Consider the following 24,216-nt stretch of genomic DNA (forward strand, 5'->3'; position numbering starts at 1 on the left):
TTTCGCCGACGCGCTGACATCTCCCGACACAAAGGCCGTACTTCGGGCCCGCTTCCTGATTGGCGGGTGTTTGGGCCGCTGATTGGCTGTTAAAAGTGCTTCGTGATTGGGTGGGTGCAAAGGAGAATAGACGAATCAGAGTTTAGCACCAAGCCGCTCTTCTGATTGGATGAAATGGAGCTATGTTTGGATCCTTCTCTTGGTTCCAAAGCTCCACAATAGAAAGTCAATGCAAATGAATTGCGCTGGTCTCACAGAATTAAAAGCAAGTCGGGCCGGCAGGAGCCCAAGACTTTTTGCATCAAAAGAACACTTAAGAGAGATTTTGCAAAAATATATAATAATAACTATTCCAATGTAGAATAAAATGTGTTTCCTGAATTATTTACTTTTTTGCTAGATTTTGATGGTTGAGTACAGTGTGAGAAATGTAATTCAGTAAATCATATTACAGTGTACAGTGTTTTGGGGTACCACGCATACCTATTTTAAACGAAAAAGCAATTGTTTGGTGGGGGAATGGTAACAGATACAAAGATTTAAAATTCAAAAAATTATTTTAGAGTTGGGTGGTGACACACGCCTTTAATCTCAGCACTTCAGAGACTCAGAGGTAAGCTGATCTCTACATTTGTGGCCAGACTAATCCACATAGAAGATTTGAGGCCAGCCAGGCCGTGCCCTTGCGTGATGCTTGTACTTCATAACTATTACTTCTGACAAAAACCACACAGATTATAGAAACTGTAATATTTGTACTTTTGTTTTGTTTGAAACAGGGTGTGTCTGCATAACCCTGGCTGTCCTGGAACTCACTCCCTCTGTAGACCAGGCTGGCCTCAAACCCAGGGATCCACCTGTCTCTGCCTCCCAAGTGCTGGGATTAAAGCTGTGTGCCTCCTCACCTGGACAGGGTTATTTACATTAAGTGTATGAATATTTTGCTGGTGTCAGAAGTCAGAATAGGGCATTGGATTTATGGGTGGTTGTGAGCCACCGTGTGGGTGCTGGGTGTTGAACCCAGGTCCTCTGCAAAAGCAGCAAGTGCTCTTAATCACTGAGTCATCTCTCCAGCATTACAAAAAAAATCCCAATTTTGGGGAGAGGAGGGTGGAGCGCACGTTTAATCCCAGCATTAGGGAGGCAGAGACAGGTGGATCTCTGAATTCAAGGCCAGCCTGATTTACAGAGCAAATTCCATGACAGCCAAGGCTACACAGAGAAACCCTGTCTAGAAAAACAAAACAGCAAAATCCCAGTCTTTACTCTTGCTTACAGAACTGTCAAACTGTCTTCAGCATATTGCATTATTCAAATATATGAAACACCAAACCAAGCTTAAGATAATCAGTCAAAACTCAGAAAACTGACACAGGCTGCCTGTAATTCTCCATCTTCCTGCCGTGGCCTCTTTTTTTTTGGTTTTTCAATTTTCAAGACAGGGTTTCTCTGTGGCTTTGGAAGTTGTCCTGGAACTCACTCTGTACACCAGGCTGTTCTCAAACTCACAGAGATCCGCCTGCCTCTGCCTCCCTTCCCAAGTGCTGGGATTAAAGGCGTGCGCCACCATTGCCTGGCTATGCTGTCAGTTTTAGCATGAATTTGTTTCAGGGTAGAGCGTAGCTGAATATTTGACATGGTAAGCCTCAATGATCAATTATGTTAGTAACAGAGTCTACATCGCCACACCTGGCCCAAAGGTCAACTTGGAGCTGTAAACGTGGAGCAGAAAATGCATAATTTGAAAAGACGAAGGAAGCATCTTTGACAGAGAATTCCTCCCAAAGTTTTAATTTTAGATTGCGACTTTTCCCCCCACAGGGACACACAGTGTTTATTTGCTGTGGGGGTTCTGCTCACACCTGGGGGGGGGCGAAGAGGTCCCAGCTTTCCAGCTTGCCAGTCTTGAACAGTGTGGCCACAGTGCCCGTGTATATGCAGCTTACCACTGCAGTCCCATGGTTGTTGAGTGCCTGCTCCCAGGGTCAGGCCTGCCGCGCAGCCTCCGATGAAGTAGTTCAGGGGGTCATCCGGCTTCTCTCAGACTTGGGCACTGACATAGGTGGCAAGGGGAAACATAGCTCCAACGGCAGCTGCAGTGAACATGTACTGAACAGCCCTGGCCATTGCTTCCAGGTGGGAGTCTGCTGGGTGGAGTACTACGCTGTAAGCTGAGCCTATGCCGCCAATGAGGCCACCGAGGGCAGTGGTGATGTAGGTCTTGCGGTGACACTGGGTGCCGTCGGGGACCTCATTGTCTGGGTGCTGTCTGGGCCATGGCTGTGCCTGGTCATGCTTGCCTTGATTGTGATTTTTTTTTTTGTAATGCTAGGGATCCTGGGCTTGGCCCGAGCTGGGCAAGCCTTCAATCACTGAGCAACACCCCCAATCCCTTGCGTTGTTGAGATTAGGTTTCCTTAATTAGGTCAGATTGGCCTGGAATCCCCTATATTGCCAAGATAGGCATTGCTGTCACCGGGAGGGCTGGGATTTCAGGTGTGTGAATGAGACAATGTGTCTACTTCATCCCCTTTGAGAGACAGGGTCTTATTCTATAGCCCAGGCTACCCTGGAAATCACTGTGTAGTCCAGTATATCTTGTGTTGCTCTCCTGCTGCCTCAGCCTTCTGAGGACTTAGACTGTGTGACCCACCACACTTGGCTCTAGAGTCCTCGTAACACCGCACAGCTTTATTATTTACCTAATTTGTTCTTGGAGATAGGGTCTCATGTAGCCCAGGTTGGCCTTGTTTTCTTTTTTTAAGTAATGAATCTTTTTTTTTTTTCTGAGACAGGGTTTCTCTGTGGCTTTGGAGGCTGTCCTGGAACTCGGTCTATAGACCAGGCTGGTCTCAAACTCACAGAGATCCGGTTTCCTCTGCCTCTCCAAGTGCTGGGATTAAAGGCATGTGACACCAACACCCAGCGAATGAGTTTTTTTTTTAAATAATTTATTTAGCTTTTATTTTGTGTGCATGAAGGTAACAGATCCCTTGGAACTTGAGTTACAGACAGCTGTGGGCTGCCATGTGGGTGCTGGGAATTGAACCCAGGTCCTCAGGAAGAAGAGCTAGTGCTCTTAATCACTGAGCCATCTCTCCAGTCCTCTTTTCTGTTTTTCAAGACACGGTTTCTCTATGCAACCATGGCTGTCCTAGAAATAGCTCAGTAGACCGGACTGGCCTCAAACTCAGGGATCTGTCTGTCTCTGTCTCCCAAGTCCTGGGGTTAAAGGCCCATGCTGCCACACCCATCTTCCACAGCCTGCTGCTGTCTGCTTCTTGAGTGCCAGGATTACATTCATGAACCGTCGCACTCAGTTATTTTTCTCTGGGTTTTGGTAACTGTCAAGGGAAATCTCAAACCTGCCTCGAGGGGGAAAAAAACCCAACAAGATAAAGATGTAACTCGTCCATCCAAGAATGGCCAGAGTGGGGCATTCCCTCTCTGGTGACAGTTAATGCTGGTTTCCTTTTCCCTGAACTGACCAGTGCGAGGAAAAGCAGCAAGGAAACGGGGAGGAGCCGAAAGCCCAACACAATCAAGACAGAGTGAGTGAGGTGGGGGTCAGGAGCACAGTGGACTTGCCGGACACGGTGCGGGGAGCCCGGGTTTGGTCCCACACACTTCAGAGTGATGCCGCATCCATCGACTGCTGTCCTCGGCCGGCTCCTTTCCCTTCATTAACTTGCTGAGTGACTTTCCGCAAGCTACTTTTCTGGGTTTCGATTCCCTCTTCAGTAAATTAAGCAATCTGGATGATATCATCTCCTAATTCTACAGTACATGCTTACTCGGAAGCTTGTGTTAGATGCTTGCTCATCATTAAAAATTAAATCTATGAGCCATGGTTTCTGTAGTGAGTTCACACTTGGGGACTTCGAGGAACAAATCAAACCAATTCTTTGGATTTAATCCTAAGAATAAAGCAGCTTGCTATCATTTCTATTTGTCCTTTTGGAATAGCTCATCTTCAAACAGCTCTAGTTGGCAAGACAATTGACTTAGCCTGTTTAGGAAATACCAGTTTGTCAGCTTTGTAAGCTGACAAATTGGCTTCCCAAGTGAGGTTACACAGAACTTGAAAAAAGAAAAAGTTTGTGTCGTTCTCGAACACTAACAATTTCCATTTGCTCCACCCTCTCCTACCCTTCAGATCTTTTGAAATGAGCTTTCAGTGTGCCTCCCACCTCGTTTCTTTCGAGAGAGGCTCTCACTACGGAGAGTGGAACTGGCCTCGAACTTGCAGTTTAGACCAAACTGGCCTCAGACTCGCAGAGATCCATCTCCTCTGTGTCCAAGTGAGAGGATTAAACGTGTTTATCAACAAGTTCACCCAGCTTCTCTCTTTAAGGGTTTTTAAATTGCATTTATTTTCTCCCCGGTGCAAGTATGGAACCCGTTCTCTTCTCCCACAATGCAAGGGATCAAACTGAGATTTCACACTTGGTAGCAAGCGCTTTCAACCCTGAGCTATCTCAACAGCCCTTTTTTTCTTTTTTTTTCCAAACAGGGTCTTGCTATATAGATCCTTGGATCCACTATAACTGAGATGATCTTAGCTCCTGACCCTCCTGCTCTCACCTTGTCTAAGGGCAGGAATTACAGGTTTATTTGGTGCAGAAGACAAAATTCAGGCTCCGTGCAGGTTTATTTTATTTTATTTTTTTGGTTTTTCGAGACAGGGTTTCTCTGTGGCTTTGGAGGCTGTCCTGGAACTCACTCGGTAGTCCAGGCTGGTCTCGAACTCACAGAGATCCGCCTGCCTCTGCCTCCCGAGTGCTGGGATTAAAGGCGTGCGCCACCACTCCGGAGGCAGAGGCAGGCGGATCTCTGTGAGTTCGAGGCCAGCCTGGTCTACAGAGTGAGTTTCAGGACAGCCTCCAAAACAATACAGAAAAACCCTGTCTTGAAAAACCAAAAAAAAAAAAAAAAAAAAAAAAGGCGTGCGCTACCAACGCCCGGCTCCCGTGCAGGTTTATACCAACTAAGTTACATCACAGCCCAGATACATTTCTTTAATGAGACCATTATTAACTAAAATGGTCTCATTTAACTAAACAAATCAATTTGAAACGGTAGATTTGATTTGGTGTGGGGACTCACACCTGTAATCCTGGCACTTGGGAACCAGAGGCAGGTGGGCCTCCGTGAGTTCAAGTCTAGCCTGATCTATGTATCAAGTTCAAAGCCTGCCTGCCTCAAAAGCAACGGCAACAATGCGCATTGGGGGCGGCAGCACTCAGTGGTCACTGGCTGCTCTTTCAGAGGACCCGGGTTCAGTTCCCAGCACCCACATGGCAGCTCACAACTGTCTGTATCTCCAGCTCCAGGGGATCTGAAACCCTCACACCAATGCACATAAAATAAATTTAAATACATTAAGTAAAGCAAAATAACAACAAACATATCACAAGCAAAAGAAAATGAAGTTGAAATAGACTGGGTATAGAAAACAGGTGATGCTGCTGTGATGGACATTGTTATTATTTGGTTGTGTGTACATGTGAGGGGCAGGCACGTGTGAAAAGGACAGCTTCGGGGAGTCGGGTCTCCCGTTCCACCTTTACAGGCAGTTCCAGGGATCGAACTCAGGCTTCCAGCCTCGCGAAGAAAGCACTCCTGCCATTTTGTTGTTCTTGGTGTAGTATTTAAGACAGGGTAGCTCTAGCTGACCTGAAACTAGCTATGCAGACCAGGCTGAGCTTGAACTCACAGAGACCCACTTTCCTCTGCTTCCCGAGTGCTGGGATTAAAGGTGTGCGCCACCAGCGCCTGTCTCTCTGTAGCCGAGGCTGGCCTCCAACTCACTGAGATCACCTGCCTCTGCCTCTGCCTCTGAGTGCTGGGGTTAAAGGCGTGCACCACCACCGCTATTGTCTTTTGAGATAGGGTCTCAGTATGTAGCCCAGTTTGGCCTGGAACTTGTGATTTTCCTTCCTCTGTCTTGTGACATTATATCCAGATCGTTTCATAAAACCAAATGCCTAAATGTGAGGCTATGATTGCCCTGTATTTTCTCAAACAAAGAGGTTGTCCCAGAAAGGGGAACCAAAATAGATTATAACTTATTCCTTACTCAGACCCTGGCTCTTCATATGGAGTGTACCGTGACGCTTCTCAACAGTTTACCAGTACCTAAAAGAGGGCTAGATAGAGATTAAGTTCGCCCTTGGACCTCAGCGTACTGGAAACACGGTGTTTGGGCCAGTCACTGAGTTCGGGAGCCCAGGTTTAAACGTTAATGAGGCACGGAACAATACTGTGTAGGGCAAAGCTGCCAGCGGCGTACTTCCTCTGTTGATTTACAGGCTACTACCATCTCAAGAAGATGCTGGCTGACAAGTTTTGCTTGCTTGTTTGGAGGCAATGCTCTAGGCTGCCTTTAGAATCCATGCGCAAACTGTACTGGTACGGAGACAAGGTAATTACTGCACTGCTGGAGGTGTAATTACACTTGGAATAGTCTCGGTGGAATCGTTTAGGGCCTCCCTAACTGGCTTCTCGTACTCCGAAGGTCCCAGTTTCAAGGAAAAGCTCTCCTACCACACTGAAAACGCGCTGGTACCATTAAGAGCGACTAGACTACAATTACCACAAGCCATCGCGCATCCTGAGCATCCGGGACACATTTCGCAAAGATCTCTGGGTATTGTGGTCTTGCGCTTCGGCAGGGCCCCTGTGCCAACGCTAAAATTTCAGCCGAAAGGAGGACCACAACTCCCAGCAACCTTTGCTGCCGTGCGGGGGGTCTTCACGTTCTCGTGGCGCGGCGCAGGCGCCGTGGGTCTTCGGCGCGGACCGCGCAGACTGAATAATAAAAGGGGAGCGGCGAAGAGGCAGGAAGACAGGACCATGTCGAAGGGCCCCGGGCCCGGCGGCTCGGCAGCTTCCTCGGCGCCCCCGGCCGCTACCGCTCAGGTGCTGCAGGCACAGCCCGAGAAACCGCAGCACTACACGTACGTAGAGCCCCCCCCGCCGCGCGCGCACGCCTGACGTCAGCGGCCAGCGTGAGTCACGCGCGCAGGGAGAGCGCGAGGCTGTCTCTCCCTCCCCCCCCCTGCCTTCTCCAGCTCGGCCCAGACCGGTTCCAGCCTGCTGGGGCCGGTCCCAGCTTCCTCAACTGTCACCAACCTCTTGGTCGGGCCGTGGGGCGGGAAACTCGGTCTGGGCCTCCGAGCTGGGAAGGCAGCGGCTCGGGTCCCGAGTGCACACTTATCGGGGTAGGCCTCGGAGGCCCGAATACTCCCCAGACCGTGAAACCACAGTCCCGGGCTCCCGGGGAGCGATGAGTCCACGACATGACAGGCCGAGTTCTGTAGCAAGCAGCCCTAGAGCTGACTAGAAATGAGTTTGCTAGAAGCCCTCCGTGCACCCGAGAGGCCCTTTTGTATCTCGACGGCCTGTTAGCTCGTCCAGGAGGATCACCCACGCTTGAGTTCCCTTAAGCAGTCAGACGTGCAGACACGGAACCACTCTTTGCAGGCTACCCCGTCCAGCCTGGGAGGGAGCGACCCCACCCCCCACCCCAGGGTGCTGTGTGGCTCTGCAGGCCCCTTCAGGGTCTGGCAAGAGAGGGAGTCTCATACCGACAGTGAAGGAGAGTTTCAAAATGGGAAGCCCCTGGAAAACGGCTTGCGTGCAAGCTTAGGTCCCTGCCATCGCTGCTGTCACGGCACAGCAGGCCTAGGTGCTGCGGGACAAAGGCCAGCGCTGAGTCTCCCCTCGTGAAGCCGTGTTGGCTTCCGTTCCCCGCTGTGTCAGGAGCGCCTGAGCGACGTGGGTGTTGCAGATTGAGATTTCGGAACCTGAGGGGTTGAACAACACTCGAGTGAGCCAGGAAACATCCGTTGGGAATACAGAAAACCCAAAAAGCAGCAGGAGCAGCTCTGACTTGACATTCAGACCTTTTGGGAGATGGGACTGGGGCCATCGGTTACAGGAAATGTGTTTTCAGGGTCTCTAATGTTGGCTGGCGCCTAAGCGTGACTGCAGTGTAGCTCAGCCTTTAAGTTTGTTGATTTTTTTTTTTTTTTTTTTTTGGTTTTTCGAGACAGGGTTTCTCTGTGTTGTTTTGGAGGCTGTCCTGGAACTCGCTCTGTAGCCCAGGCTGGTCTCGAACTCACAGAGATCCGCCTGCCTCTGCCTCCCGAGTTCTGGGATTAAAGGCATGCGCCACTACCGCCCCCCCCTTGTTGGTCCTTTCTTACTGGAGTTCTCTCTGCAGCCTTGTGGTTGCTTTTGGTTAAGAAGGTCTGACATTAGAATACCGTCACTTGACAGTATCTGGCCGGCTGCACAGCAGTGTGATCTTGATTGCAAATCTGTAAATTTCAATGGAACTAATTTTTGTATTACATTTATTTAATTGTACGGAAATGTACATGCATGTAAGTCAGAACGGGTTGAAGGAATTGGTTCTCTCCTCCCACCGTGTGGGTTGTGGGGACTGAACTCAGATGTCTCAGCTTGGCAGCGAGTGCTTTACCAACTCTGCCATGCTGCAGCCTGGGGAGGGCTCTACCACTGAGCTGTAGCGTTACTCACACCCCCATTTTATTACTTAGTTGTTAGTTTCTGAGCTAGGATCTCACAAGTAGCTGGGAATTGCAGATCTGTGCCACTGGACTCGGAAACTTTTTAATTCTCTCTGGTTGCTTAGATCATGGCTTTCAGTACAATTCCAAAGCGACTTGAATAAGTCTTGGTTTCTTTTTGTGGATATGTGTGTGATGCATTGTGCACTTGGAGTTTGGGGAGGACATCGGGTCAGATGTCCTGTCACTCCCTAGTTCCTTAAGATAGGTTATTTGGGGGCTGGAGAGATGGCTTGGTGGTTAAGAGCACTGGCTGCTCTTCTAGAGGTCCTGGGTTCAATTCCCAACACTATAGTCTCATGGGAATCCCATGCCTTCTCCTGGTGTGCAGAAAAAGACACCTGTGGACATAAAATAAATCTTTAAAAAACAAAAATTGGTTCTTTGACTGAGTTGAAGCTTGGCCAGTCCGGCTACCCAGGGAGCTCCTAGGGTCCACTTCCTCTGACCTGCCAACACTGGGGTTATGAACATGTGTGGCTATGCCTGGCTTTTTACTTCCCGATGAGGATTCGAACTCAGGTCCTCATGCCTGTGCAGCAAACACTCTCAGCCACACAGCCGTCTCCACAGCCATCTTGTTTGTTTTTGGAAGGATGAGGTCTTGCTGTGTAGCTTGGGCAAGCCTGGAGCTTACTGTGTTGCTCAGCTGGGCTCCTCACTAGGGATCCTCTTCTCTACCTCATTCTCCAAGGTTCTGGGTTTACAGGACGTGGCCACACAAGTTGCTCAGTCTGTGTGTCCACGTGTTGTCATTGAGTCCTATGAAGTTACAGTAGGATGGTTTTCTGACAGATGAAAGGAGTGGATGCAGGGTAATTGTCAGTGTCAGCCTTGTTTGCTGCTGTTTTTCAAGGCAGGTTATCACTCTGTAGCCCTCCTGGAACTCACTCTGTAGACCGGGATGGGTTTGAACTCACAGAGATCCACCTGCCTCTGCCTCCCAAGTACTGGATTAAAGGTGTTGACACTATGTCCCATTTGTTGTCTGAGTTTCAACAATAGTTATTACTATTATTATTATTATTATTATTATTATTATTATTATTATTATTATTGGTTTTTCGAGACAGGGTCTGGCTTTGGAGGCTGCCCTGGAACTAACTCTTTTTTTTTGTTTTGTTTTGTTTTGTTTTTTTTTGGTTTTTCGAGACAGGGTTTCTCTGTGGCTTTGGAGGCTGTCCTGGAACTCACTTTGTAGACCAGGCTGGCCTCGAACTCACAGAGATCCGCCTGCCTCTGCCTCCCGAGTGCTGGGATTAAAGGCGTGCGCCACCACTGCCCAGCTCAACGGTTATTTTTATGTGTCTGATTTTGTCTACATGTGTGTCTGATGCGGCAGGTGCCCTTGGAATTACAGATGGTTGTGAGCTGCCATGTGGGCGCTGGGAATCAAACCAGGGTTCTCGGCAAGAACAGCCAGTGCTCGTATCTGCTAAGCATCCCTCCAGTCCTGATATCTGAATTTTTGTCCTCTTGATTCTTGTTTGACATTGTTTTTCTATTCCTTGAGGGTTGATGCGTAATCATGGGACTTGGCTCCTGAGGCATCTTTCTTTCCTTATTAGAACATTTGGGGTCTCTCTCTCTGTTGAGGACTGTGTTTGGGAGTTAGCTTTCTTTTCTCCGGGTGGGTCCCAGGAATCAGAGTTGGTGGCAAGTGCCTTCTGCCCCATCTCACCAGCTTGAGGCAGCTTTTAAATCAACAGGAATTAGCGACGTACCCATGCCTAACTGGAAGATGGAGGTCACTGATGTTCTTGTCTTTGTGTATATATATATATTTTTTTATCTAAAAAATCAGAGAAATCAGAAACAATGACTTGAAAAACTTGATCACCCAGACCTGAGTTTGGAAAGCGTGAGGACACAGGTGGTGTAGTGTACTTGGTGTCCCTGGTATGTTCTTCAGCACTAAGGTGAACTCAGTTGTCCTTGGGGATTAGGGTTTTGTTTTTTTCTTTTTTCCTTCTTTTTTTTTTTTTTTTTCAGACAGGGTTTCTCTGTAGCTTTAGAGTCTGTCCTGGAACTCACTCTGTAGACCAGGCTCGCTTCAAACTCACAGAGATCTGCTTGTCTCTGCCTCCAGAGTGCTGGGATTAAAGGGGTGAGCCACCACTGTCTAGTGAACTAGAAATTTCTTTAGAGTCTTTTTACATAGCACAGGCAGACATGGCATTCAATATTTGAGATACGCTTGCCTCCACCTATCTTCCAAGTAGTGTGGCATTACAGGAATGTGCCACCATGCCCAACTGTGTTTTTAAATTTTTTTCTAAAAAGATTAATTTTTTACATGTACAGTATTCTGTCTGCATGGGTGTCCACAGGCCAGAAGAGGGCACAGATCTCATTATGAATGGTTGTGAGCCACCATGTGGTTGCTTGGAATTGAACTCAGGACCTCTGGAAGAGCAGCCAGTGCTCTTAACCTCTGAGCCATCTCTCCAGCCCCTAAATTTACTTTATGTGTACTGATGTTTTGCCTGTGTGTTTCTCTGTGTGATGGAATCAGACCCCCTGTAGCTGGAGTTGTGAGCTGTCATGTGGGTGCTGGGAACTGAACCTCAGTCCTTTGGAAGCACAGCCAGTGTGCTCTTAACTGCTGACCCATCTCTAGCCCCAAAATGTTTTGTCTGTTGAAACTTTCTAACATGTTGACTTTGGGACAGTTCTCTGAATAAAGCCAAGCCTGCCTGAAACTCATGATCTTCCTGTCTGTCTTCCTTTCAGGAGCCTGTTCCCATTGCTTTTTTGTTGTTGGTTTGTTTTGATTGAGGTGGGGTTTGTGCGGAAGAGGACTCTAAACTACTACTGACCCCCTGCCTCCATCTCCCAGACACTGGGATTATAGATGTGTGACCAGGCAGGCTTTTGAACACTCCCGAAGCCAGAAGGTTTAAATGAAGAGTAGTTTGAAAGGCCAGGTGGTGGTGGTGCTTAACTTTAATTTAATCCCAGTACTCTGGAGGCAGAAGCAGGTGGATCTCTGTGAGTTGGAGACCAGCCTGGTCTACAAAACCAGTTCCAGGACAGCCAGAGCTACACAGTGAAACCTTGTCTCAAAAAAACCAAACAAGAGTAGTTTGAAGGATAGTCATTTTGATGGTTCCCTAATCTTTTGTTTTGCTTTCTAGACAGGGTTTCTCTGTGCAGCAGCCCTGGCTGTCCTGGAACTCCCTCTGTAAACCAGGCTGACCTTGAACTCATAGACATCCACCTGTTTCTGCCTTGGGATTAAAGGTGTGCACCACCACTGTGGGGCCCCAAATCTTTTCAGTAATCTTGCATTAAGGGACTTGAAATAATCCTTTTAGCAAATAGTTGTCGCACTTGTCCTACGCTTGAGGAATCAATCCAATGCTTGCAGAAAATATAATATCAGAGTTCTGTCTATTGTCTAGTTCCAAGTATTTGATTAGCTCTCAGGAAAATGATGTCCGTGCTTGCGTATATGTGTATTCATTTCCAGCTTAAGAACCACATGTGTTCTTGAAAAGGGCTAAATTTAAGCCAGGAAACCAGAGTTAAGAATAGGAAGTTTTAGCCGAGTGATAGTGGCGCACGCCTTTAGTCCCAGCATCTGGGAGGCAGAGGCAGGCAGATCTGAGTTCAAGGCCAGCCTGCTCTACAGATGAGTGCCCAGTTAGGCTCCAAAGCTACACAGAGAAACCCTGTCTGGAAAAACCAAAACAAGGAAAGAAGTCTGATTGTGTTTTGGAAAATTCAGGAAGTGAACATGTATTTAAATCATTGGAAATTACAATAAAACCACATATACATTACTAGAGTTCAACTATGAGCAACACAAGTCACTCACTGAACAAGTTGTAAGTGTCAGTGTCTTTTAAAGATTTTATTTATTTATTTTGCAGTGTTCTGTCTGCACACCAGAAGAGGGCACCAGGTCGCATTATAGATAGTTGTGAGCCACCATGAGGTTGCTGGGAATTGAACTCAGGACCTCTGGAACAGCAGTCATTGCTCTTAACCTCTGAGCCATCTTTCCAGCCCCCAGTAATCCTTTTTTGATCTTATTTATATGTTAATCAAATTAATTTTCTTTGAACAAAAGGGCTCATTGAGGCCTTAAGTCAGACTCCCCAGATCCCATTAGTAGGTGTTGAGACTAGACTCTTGAGCCTGACACCCGTGAACTGCTGTTTAAAGTAATGATTAAAGTTCAGATCTGCTTAATTGTTAAGTTTCTTTGTTTTAATCCAGCTATGTTAGACACTAAAGAAAGCTTCCCCTCAGTCCATATGCATCTGCTTTGACTGGTGGTTTTGTCGTCCTACAAAGACTGACTTATTGGTGAGGGCAGCTGGACAGCTCAAAACAACTTAGAACAGTGCATCTTGGGCACAGTCTGTGGACTTCTCTGGAGATAGCACCCCGTGTAAGTGCAGAGAACAAGACACCCTCCTGGACCTACTGCTTCCCGCTCCCAGAACCCCATGCGATGCCTGAAGGTGAGGTCTCAGCCATGTGCATACTTGGGTCACTAGAGCCTGCAGCCTGAGCAGCACACAGGCTGCTTTCTCGAGAGACCTTTGCCTGGCTGTGAAAGCGGAGCCGTCCAGAGAAAGGCCTCTGGCTGGGTTTCCAAACTGGACAATATTTCTTTAATAATTAAAGTTTTTTTCAGATTTGTTTATTTTATGTATGAGAGCTCTATCTTCATGTATGCCTTTGTGCCAGAAGAGGGCATCAGTTCCCACTATAGATGGTTGGGAGCCATCATTGATTGGTGGGAATTGAACTCAGGACCTCTGGAAGAGCAGCCAGTGCTCTTAACCGCTGAGCCATCTCTCCAGCCCCGTTGTTCTTTTATCCAACTTGTATTTGATCCTAAGGAAGGGTTCCCCACTAGCAAAGTACGTCTTCTATGTTTTCAAGTTGCAACTTTGGACAGTTGTGGCTAATCCAAGTATACTACCTCCCATCCCTTTATTTTCATTTTTGAGACAGAATCTGTACATGTAGCCCTGGCTGACCTGGAATTTTCTATATAGACCAGGCTGGGCTGGAACTCACAGAGATTCATCTGCCTCTGCCTCCTGAGTGCTGGGATTAAAGGTTAAATGCATGCATTACCATGTCTGGCCTCTGTCTTCCCCTTTAACATGGATGAATTTGAGGTACACTAATGAATTATGGATGCTGAATGTAAATTTTTCAGCCATTCTTAGCTCGAAAAAACCAAAAAAAAAATGCTAAGAATTTTGGTTTGGTGTCAGCTAGACATGCAGCATTCTATACTATAGCCTATAGTATGTAGATTCACCCTAGCCAATTTTAAAATACCTGGAAACAGATACCAGGAGAAACATGGATAAAACAGTTCATGAGATTTATTTTTTGTTCACTGGGAATATTCTGAAATTACACAGCTGAGATTATTATACTGTTTTTCTTTTCTTTCTTTTCTTTTCTTTTGAGTCAGGGCCTCTCTAAGTGGCCCTGGCTGTTCTGAAACTCACTGTCACACAGGCTTAGAGCTCACAGAGAGCTGCCTGCTTCTGCCCCTGTGCTGGGTTACATGCCCCTTGACACTTTTTTCTGCTTTAAAAATTATCTTTATTTTTTAAAATTGGCACATCATGTGTTAGGTATCCTTATAACTTTTGTTGTTGTTGTGCTTTTTTCTATTTTTGAGACAGGGTTTCACTATGTAGTCTTGGCTGTCCTGGAACTCTCTCTTTGTAGACCAGGCTGGCCTTAAATCCAGAGACCTTCTGAGTGCCCCACTGCCTGGTTCATTGTGACATTTTCTTTTCTTTTTTTTTTTTTTTTCAAGACAGGGTTTCTCTGTGGCTTTAGAGGCTGCCCTGGAACTTGATCTTGTAGACCAGGCTGGCCTCAAACTCACAGAGATTCGCCTGCCTCTGCCTCCCGAGTGCTGGGATTAAAGGTGTGCTCCATCACAGCCCGGCCATTGTGACATTTTCAAACTGTGTGTTTGTGGCTCTCCTTCCCTCCCAGGCTCACCACGGCCTCACCACCTCCCTGTTGTGCCCACCCCTCACCCACTTTTTAAGGCATTGTCTCAGCTGGCTTAGGCTGGCCTCAAACTGCTTTTCCACCAAGTATGACCTTGAACTTCTGATCTTCTTGCCTCCACCTGAGTGATGAGATTGTAGTGCGTGCTTTATGTGATCCTGGGTGTCTAGCCAAGCCTTCATTCATACAGGCAAGCACTTGACCAACTGAGGTCCATTCCCAGACCAGTGGCTGCACATGACCGAACACACTGAAAACTATGAACTGTAAACTTCAGTGGGTTTAAGCTGTGTGAGCTTTACAGTTGGAATAAAAATTACTACTGTAAGGAGTCTTTTGAGCATATGACTTGTTGCCAAGGCTCAGCAGCCTTCGGTTCAATATGAGAAAGCTTGTGATTTGCAGGAAGCCCCACAGTGTCCCCCTCCCAGCCTTCCAACGTCTGCGTTTGTAGTCTGGGCTTCAGTGAATGCCTGTCCGCATGTGGGAAGGTTGGAGAGCTTCTCAGCCGAGTAGATTCTCACAACGTGTTTGAGAAGCCTAATGGTTGTTTATGTTGTCTGTAAATTGACAGCTCCTAAAAGGAGAAACGTGTTTCCCCAGTGGCTTTATGAAATGAACTGGTTTTACTTCTGAGGGTGGGAGGCAGGTGGAGAGAGTGTCTGTAAAGGGTTAGAGACATTGAGATGGCTTCAGGGTTGCACGAGCAGCCCATGTGTTCCAAGCATTTAGGTTGGTCTATCTGCATTCGTTGTACTAACCACAGCAAACCTTTTATCATTTCTCTGCAAAATACCTCAATTTTCACCCCTTTTTTCTTTGCCAGTGTGTAGAATTTGACAACAGTATCGAGAGCTGAGGAGAAAGAGAAGATGGAAAGGAGTCTAACAAGTAAAAAATGTCGTAGCATTCTCTGTGTGGTGACCTTTTTCCTGTTGGTGGCTCGGTTTGTTAGGAGCTAAAGAAGAAAATGAGGCCTATGACAGTTACGTCGTGTCGTACTTGAGTTTGTCCAAACATTGCCTCCCTGTCTACTATTTATGCCACAGTTTGCTTCCCATGTTAAGCATTGACTCATTATCTCCTGCATGGCCACCGTGAGTCCTGAAAGACTGGCTTCTTATGAGGAGTGGGAGGTTCAGGGCTCATTCTTCCAAGGAAATCTGGCCTATTTGCAAAACCCTAACGCTAACCCTAACCCTAACCCTTCTCACGGAAGAGAAGTAGATGTGTTCCAGAAAAAAAGTTATTGATTAAAATTTTAACTAGTTTTTATTAATTTTGTTATTTACTGTGTCTTTTGATGTTAATTTATTTACACAGTGTTGGGTATATGTTGATCTGGTTCTTTAGGCTTGTGTGAGTAAAGTCTGTTTAAACATAGTATAAATAAAGCTGGGCAGTGGTGGTGCACGCCATTAATCCAAGCACTCAAGAGGCAGAAGCAGACAGATCTCTGTGAGTTGGAAGACAGCCTGGTCTACAGAGCGAGTTCCAGGACAGCCAGAGCTACACAGAGAAACCTTGAAAAACCAAAAAAAAAAACAAAAACAAAAAAAAACCCATAGTATAAATCAGAAATCAATACTTACATCTCCTATTTGAAAACTCACATATTTTACTATTGATGTAATAGTTCTTTGCCTATGGTGTTTGTGTTTAAAGATAATACTTGTCTCTACCTCCCCGCCTTCCTCCTCTCCTTCCTTCATCTAGATATATAGCCTTGCTTGGCTGGCCTGGAATTTGCTATATAGACCAGGCTGGCTCCAAACTCCTAAAGATCCATCTGCCTCTGCCACCTGAGTATTAGGATTAAAGGTGTGTGCCACCACACCTGACTCTTGTTTTTAGTAACTTGTATTGTGTGGCCCGACAGACCTGTTGCTTGGCACACTCTCAAAGCAGTATCATGGGTACCTATTTGGTGTTACTTGTATTTTTCTTTAGCTCACTTAAAGCATAGCAGCCAGCAGGGTGGTTAAGGGGTCTGTTTCATGGTCATGCCAACTGTGTTGAGGCCCATTGTGCAGTTTACTGAGAACAGCCACAGGGCAGGTTGCTGTGAGGGTTCCTTGAACTCGTACAGGTGGAGCTTAGAGCCAGCTGGAGCAGGGTGTGTTGTGTTTATGTGTGTCTCAGCAAACATGGCAGCAAAGAGCGGCTTCTGGCAATTGCACAGCCTCAGACTCACTGGAGAGCAGGCTAGACTCAGTCCCCTGGTGCTGCAGCACCGATGTACCCCTTTAGTTGGCTTCTTTCCAGGGTTTGTGTTCAGCCCAAGTCACCCCTTTCAGCTGCCTTGCTACCTCATTCAATAGCCTTAATTGGGTGCCTTCCTCAGCGGCCTCTGCACCCAAATGGGGTGGTACCCATAGGGTCCCTGGTCAGCGTCGAGTCAGGGCACAGACTTCTTGTATGTCTCCTCCTGCTCTCCAGCCCTGCAGAGCTCTGTTGGAGGCCTGGGTCTCTCGTGCTATCTAAGCTGACCTACTGTTGTAGGACCAAAGACTTGGTTGGTTAGGGAACAGTGTATTAAGTGATATGTCAGTTTAAGTATATGTACCAAAATGCTACTAAAATTAGGGATTTTTCAGAGCAGCTATGCACAGAAAAACTTAAAGTCAAGGTCTGGGAAGAGTGAGCCAGTGTTTTTAACTCTCCTGTGCTCTCCAACACTGATATGGATAATTCTTTTTTTTTTTTCTTTGTTTGTTTTTGAGACAGGCTCTCTGTGTAACCCTGGCTGTCCTGGAACCTGATCTGTAGACCGGACTGGTCTCAAAACTCACAGAGATCTGCCTGCTTCTGCCTCCTGAGTGCTGGGACTAAAGGAGTGCACCACTCCACCTGGTGTTGCTGTGTGATTTGATTATGATTATATGTATATAAAAATACTAAAAGAAACATTTACGAAAGCCCGACAGTGAAGGTTTTGTTGTTTGTCTTACTGTTGTTGCAGCAGGCTCTCAGTTTAGGCCACAATGATCTGGAACTTGACTATGTAGCCCAGGCTGGCCTGGCCTTGAAGTCAGAGTGATCTGTCTGTCTCTTACCTTTCCGCGTGCTGGACTGGGATGGCTCTTTGCTCAGGTGCCCTCAGTGCGTAGCCTCCAGGGTTTCTGAGGAGTTGACTGGGGAACGGTTCTTAGTCTGTTTAGTTCTCAGATCTTGTCCTTTTGAAACTGTTTTCTCTGAGACAGACTGTTAACTGTGTAGGTCAGGCTTGGCTTCCAATTCACAGGGTCTTCCAGCCTTTTCCTCCTGAGTGCTGGGATTAAGTCTTGCGCTCCATGACCAGCTGCCATTGGACTGTTGATGTACAGAGGTGGGCTGGAGTTTACTGGAAGCAGCTGTGCACATCTGCTGAAAACTCAGCTCACCTGAGGTTATAAGGTCCACACCTGTCATCCTGTCTGCAGAAGACAGAGAGAGGCAGGAGGCTATACTGACAATTTAGTGGAACCCTGTGTCAAACAATGAAAAAGCCAAGTAGTGCTGGCACACACCTTTAATCCCACCACTTGAGTTAGAGGCAGGGGGATCTCTAAGTTCGAGGCCAGCCTCCCAAAAGTGGTTTTCACTTTTCTCACTTTTATTTGCGTGTGCGTCCATGCATTTGTGTGTGCTTGCGCATGACGGGGAGGATCATGTGGATGTCAGGACAACTTTGTGAGTCTGTTGTCTCCTGGGATTGAACTCACACTGTCAGGCTTACAGAGCAAGCCCCTTCATCCACTGTGCCATCTTGTGGGCCTAAAAGTATCCTTTTAAAAAACCGAGTTTAGCCTCTTGTCTGACAGGAATTGTTTCCGCATTGTGGTCCAGTTCCATGAGCTAAGTCTGAGTTTGCACTGTGGCACTTCTCACAGGGTGGAGGGCTGGGTGCTTCCTCGTGGTGGTCTGCCTCGTGGTAGCATCACTAGATGAACCTGTTGGTGGTTTTTTGTGAGCGTTTAATTCCTTGATGCTAAAATGCATGTATGTTTTGTAGTCAAAGCTCTCTACTGGATTCATACAGGTTTGTTGTCGAGGCATACATACGACAGTAGTATGAACTGAGCAGCTGTAACCTGAAATCCCAAAAGCATAAAACTTTGATCACAGACATGACATCTTAAGTCGAGGGCTGAACTGACGTCTCATTCAGTAAAGTGCTTATCTCCTAAGCATGAGGGCCTGGGTTTGAATCTCCATCATCCAGATAAAAAGCTAGGCATGGCAGTACATGCCTGTAATCCTGCACTTGGGATGTGGAGACAGGAGGGTCCTGGTGGCTTGCTGGCCCACCAGTCTAGCCAAATTGTTGAGCTTCAGGTTCAGTGAGAACCTCTGCCTTAAAAAAAAATAGGTGGCCCAGCACTAGGGAGGCAGAGGCAGGCAGATTTCTGTAAGTTCGAGGCCAGCCTGGTCTACAGAGCAAGTTCCAGGACAGGCTCCAAAACAATACAGAGAAACTCTGTCTCAAAAAACCAAAAAAAAAAAAAAAAAAAAAAAAAAGGTGGAACACAATAGAGGAAGACACCCAACATCAACCTCTGGCCCCCACACATGCAGACACACACACATACACACATGCATACATGTACACACCTATGCACACACACACGTGTGTGTAAGTACAGAAATAAAGAAAAATTAAAACCAAGTGGGAAGTTTTTCTCCTCATTCCATGTAGTAGGTTGCAGGTATGGATGGGCAGGGTGATATATATCTATAATTCTGATTAACAAAGCTGATATTTATAAAATATACATGAAACATAAATGAATTTTGTGAATAGAATTATGTTCCATCCCCATAATAGCTAAGTGTGTAGATACTCAAATTCAAGAAGTTCTAAAGTAATGTTCATCTCAAGCATTTCAGATAAGTTGTACTCAACCCATAAAGGAAAATGTGTATGACTGATATGCATAGCAGGATAAGAACTGTAAGAAATGCCTAGGGTGGTCTGAGTAGAGCACTAGCCTACTATGTGTAAAGCTGTGGATTCTATCTGCAGCATTTCCACTGCAGGGGAGCCGACAGATAGTTAGGTAGACAGCAAGGAAGACTTCACAGAAGTGGCATCCAGAAGATTCATTCCCATTCAGTCCAGCCTTTGGTGGTTTCTGCTGGTAAGGAGTGAGACCTGAGCAAAGATAGGGATGTTCTCTTGAGGTAAGTAAGCACTGCAGCTGTGACCAGAATGCAGAGGAGTCGAGAGAGACCGAGCTGGAGAAACACACTGGGCCAGATGGATGGGGGTAGGAATGCCAGGCTGAGTAGTGGTGGCTGCCTACCCGGCCTTCAGGAAGATGGGCAAGTCATATTAGAAAGTGTCGGGTGTGGCACTCGCCTTTAATCCCAGCACTCGGGAGGCAGAGGCAGGTGGATCTCTGTGAGTTTGAGATCAGCCTGGTCTGCAAGGGCTAGTTCCAGGACAGCCTCCAAAGCCACAGAGAAGCCCTATCTCCAAAAAACAAAACCAAAACAAACATAAAGAAAGTGCCGTGTGTCTGACATGGGGCAGCAGCAGTAGGGGTGCAGGTGTGATTTAAAGGGTCTGTAGCCTGTGTCCTTACCTGAGGAATTCCTGTCATGCAGAACATGAGGGGTCGTCTGCATGTGGCACTGTAGACATTTCTACCGCAATTATACAAGCTCCATGAGCATAGCTTCTATCCTGAGGGGCTTCTCGTGAGAACAACTGTGCCTAAAACTAGGGACCACATATCAACCTTCTCTCCATCTCCTGTGTTCTCACCAAGATGCTGACAACAAACTTTGCGTTTTGTTTAATTATTGTTGTTGAGGCAGAGTCATTAAATAGTCCTGACTAACCTGTCCAGTCAGCCAGCCAGCCAGCCAAATGGGAGAGCAACAAAACAACGCTTTTATGTACATGTCAAAGGAGCCAGGGGAGCTTCCGATTTTAGGGGACCTTTCAGATTTCTCTTCAGTGTCTTAGGGTGTACTCGGGGTCCAGAGTTGATAGCTCTGCAGCCTGTGGGTTTGCCTGCTGCACCCAGATGGTCCAGTCTGGTCCTATAGAGGCTCTTGGCTCTCGTGGAAACAGATACAATGTGTTCTGTGTCGTACTGTTTCCTTCCCTCGGGCCTTCAGTCTGCTAGCGCCCTTTCATTAAGCCGTCTTCCTTCTCAGCCTGGGTCAGGGTCCTTCTTGGTGCCTAAGAAACCCTTACATTCCTTTCCACCTTTCCAACAGTCTCTCCTATTGTGTTTTGTTGCTGTTATTTCTCTTTTTTTTTCTTGAGAAAGGGTTTCTCTGTGTAACCACTCTAGCCAGCCTTGTTTGTCCCCCGTGAGCAGGACAAACACCCACTCTTTCCTCAGTGTCCTCATTGCTGCATTTAACCATGCTGCCTGACTCCCAGACACTTGTGATTGATCCCATTCCTGGGCCTGCTTACCTGGCCTGCTCTCCAGATCTGCTTCTGCCTCCCTCCCTCCCCCTTTGTGTAAACAACATTGCCTTGCCATCTCCTCCCCTCCCAACCCATTGCCTGTACTGCTGGGCTTGAGAGACTATCTGAGGAAATGGCCTGCCAGGTGGTTTTGAAGAGAGGGCTCACCTGTGTTTGCCCCCTGGAGCCTGTGGAAGGGTGGAAGGGGAGAACCAACCCCACACAGCTGAACTCTGACCTCCACACGTGTGCTGCGGTGTGTGCACCCCTTCCTACCCACCCACACATCATACACATAGGTACAATGAGATATTTAGACGGGCTGCAGAGATGGCGCAGAGGCTAAGAGCACAGACTGCTCTTCCAGAGGTCTTGAGTTCAATTCACAGCAACCACATGGTGCCCTCTTCTGACCTGCAGGGATACATGCAGGCAGAACACTCATACCTAAAAAATACATTAGAAAACAATTTTAAACTGCACTGATTGCTCTTTCAACAGTCTCCACCCCATTCTAGGGGAACCTTTGACTGGGTTAAGATAGTGAGGAGAACAAGTTGATGGGGGGTGTTCTGCCGGGGTAAATGGGTACGAAGCCTCCACTGGGTAGAGAGATTGTGGGATACCCTGGCTTTCACATGAGGGTAGTGCAGAGAGACTCCAGTAGCTGACTAGGTGACAGCTGGGAGACAGTCCAGTCAAAGGGAGGATCTCTTCAGAACTTGTGTGTGAGCTTCTTACCAAATATTCATGCAGGTAGTAATACTAAAGGCATCTTGAGGACAGTGATCATAGTAGTCTAGGGGACACTTTATAAATGGGTACCAAAAGGCTGGGCGTTGGTGGCGCACACCTTTAATCCCAGCTCTTGGGAGGCAGAGGCAGGCGGATCTTTGTGAGTTCGAGGCCAGCCTGGTCTACAAGAGCGAGTTCCAGGACAGCCTCCAAAGCCACAGAGAAACCCTGTCTCGAAAAAGCAAAACAGAAACAAAAACAAAACAAAACAAAAAAAAAAACAATAAATGGGTACCAAAGCAGTGTCTCCTCACAGTGCCCCACAGTGCGCACTTGGTTCCCGGCATAGGGGAGGACTTTGGGGACGGGCAGCAAGGAACCACAGACCCCGGGGAGGCTGCCTCTGCTCTCGTGAATAGCCCTTGGCCTGTGATTAGCGGCTTGGTCTGGGAAACCTCAGGCAGCTCAGCCAAGCTGCTGCAGAACACTGCAGCCGGCCTGTACCACACACAGGGTTCGTGGGGCCTGTGGCTCCTGCCTTTCTTGCCGATGTGGAACTTAGATGTTGGGACATGTCTAAAAGCTAAAGTCTAGCCTCAGCCCTGGACCGCTCCTTTCCTGGAGGGACTGGCGCTCTAGAACAGGGCCCTTGAGGATGGGTGGCATTTTCCTGGGAAGCGAGGAGCGTCCCTCTGCTCCTGGCCCGCCTGTCCCCATGGCCGTCTCTCTACAGGTACCTGAAGGAGTTCCGCACAGAGCAGTGCCCACTCTTCGTGCAGCACAAATGCACTCAGCACCGGCCCTACACCTGCTTCCACTGGCACTTTGTGAACCAGCGGCGCCGCCGCTCCATCCGCCGTCGGGACGGCACCTTTAACTACAGTCCAGACGTCTACTGCACCAAGTACGACGAGGCTACAGGCCTCTGCCCAGAGGGTGACGAGTGAGTGTCCTGTCAGCTCTCAGGGGAGCCCCAGGTCTCCTGGGCCAGACGCCCTCAGAATAAGCTTGGTACATTCCAGGAAGCTAGGCGAGGCTGCTTTGGGGGGACGGGCTACAATCTATGGTCAAACCCGTGCCCTGATGTAAAGGTACAGCCGTAAATGGGAATGGCTTTCATTTCCTCTGCCTATCACATGAAAACCAGAAAATCAGCCTTTTCTTCCACTAAGCCCACAAGAGCACATTTGAAAAAGCAAAGGCGATGGCCTGGGTTTCTCTGGCCCTCCGTGTCCTGCCCCATCTGCTGCGCTCTCCTGTGCAGTTCCCACTGTGGTGACACTTAAGCCTCACTACTTTCCCTGTTTGCTGATCACTGTTTGAGGTAGGGTCTCCTAACAAAACCCTGGGTGGCCTCAGACTCACAGAGACCAACTGCCTCTACCTCTCAGGGGCTGGGCTTAAAGGCACGTGCCACCACACCTACCTTGTTTGCTAACTTTAAATGTCTTTTTACAACTTTCTGCCAAGGAATTGAGTATACCACTGATAACAAGTGAGGTGGCTTTGCTCGTTATTATTCCAACCTCTCAGGAAAGTGCTGGGAAGCACACCCGGGTCTATTGTACCGCACACTGAACTTTTCCTACGGTGACCGACCTTTTTATAGAGGTCAGGCTGGCTGATCTCCTCAGAAGCCTGTTAAAGCTCATGGGGCATGCGTGCAAGTTTCAAGGGTCGATTCTTGGAAGTCCCTGCAATGGGTAGCTTGTATTATCCAAACATCTGTTCATCCAGAAGCATGTCCCTTGAAGCAGCTGCAGGCAGCTGCCTGGGGTGCCAAGTCCTTCTGATCTCAGCACTCAAGCACAGAACCATGCTGGCCACAGAATTCTTCATTGTCTCCCTCAGTCTACCTCCACCGTTCCCTCAGCAGCTGGCCTCAGGAGGCAGAGTTGACTGACTTCCGCTGCTGTGTTCCAGGTGCCCATTTCTGCACAGGACCACGGGGGACACTGAACGCAGGTACCACCTTCGATACTATAAAACTGGAATCTGCATCCATGAAACAGACTCCAAAGGCAACTGCACCAAAAACGGCCTACACTGCGCTTTTGCCCACGGCCCACATGACCTCCGCTCCCCTGTTTATGACATCAGGTAGGCTGATGCTAGGCCAAGGGGAGGGGGAGGCAGAGCTCAGCACTTGCTGCTGCTGACCTCAGCAGGACAAAAGGAGGATGCGCTTTCCCATCCTCCCCTCCCCCCTGTGTCCTGCCCTTTTCCCCCAGGGAGCTCCAGGCCATGGAGGCCTTACAGAATGGCCAGACTACAGTAGAGGGCAGCATAGAAGGCCAGTCAGCTGGTGCTGCGAGTCATGCCATGATAGAAAAAATCCTCAGTGAGGAACCTCGGTGGCAAGGTACAGGCAACCTCAGGTGGCCCCTGCACTCCCTGTCTGACTTGGCTTGAAACCACCTTCTGCTTTTTCCAGCTAAAGGCACCACTTCTGCTAGGAGGAATCTAGCCTCT

At 47.8% G+C, this 24,216-nt stretch overlaps 1 protein-coding gene, 1 long non-coding RNA gene and 1 pseudogene across 3 annotated transcripts in view; 2 read left to right on the top strand and 1 right to left on the bottom strand.

Moving 5' to 3' along the window:
- Nucleotides 1-1,524: 1,524 nt before the first annotated feature.
- Nucleotides 1,525-6,857, bottom strand: LOC101825309 (annotated as a pseudogene).
- The window catches only part of Unk (unk zinc finger), a 29,333-nt gene continuing 11,887 nt past the window's right edge, over nucleotides 6,771-24,216 (top strand). The window contains exons 1-4 of one of the 2 annotated variants that reach the window (XM_005069909.4): nucleotides 6,771-6,959; nucleotides 22,478-22,687; nucleotides 23,668-23,844; nucleotides 23,976-24,106. In XM_005069909.4, the coding sequence (XP_005069966.1) occupies nucleotides 6,856-6,959; nucleotides 22,478-22,687; nucleotides 23,668-23,844; nucleotides 23,976-24,106 (622 nt within the window). In that variant the 5' untranslated portion in view covers nucleotides 6,771-6,855. The remainder of the gene's footprint in view (nucleotides 6,960-22,477; nucleotides 22,688-23,667; nucleotides 23,845-23,975; nucleotides 24,107-24,216) is intronic. The other variant, XM_013113394.3, reaches the window with a different exon arrangement.
- On the top strand, nucleotides 6,969-15,875 carry LOC121141564. Its single transcript, XR_005878522.1, has 3 exons — nucleotides 6,969-7,223; nucleotides 12,822-13,069; nucleotides 15,427-15,875. It is a non-coding gene; the product is annotated as an uncharacterized LOC121141564 (long non-coding RNA).

Source organism: Mesocricetus auratus, unplaced genomic scaffold (genome assembly GCF_017639785.1).
Source record: "Mesocricetus auratus isolate SY011 unplaced genomic scaffold, BCM_Maur_2.0 Super-Scaffold_100007, whole genome shotgun sequence".
In the NCBI taxonomy this organism is placed as follows: Eukaryota; Metazoa; Chordata; class Mammalia; order Rodentia; family Cricetidae; genus Mesocricetus; species Mesocricetus auratus.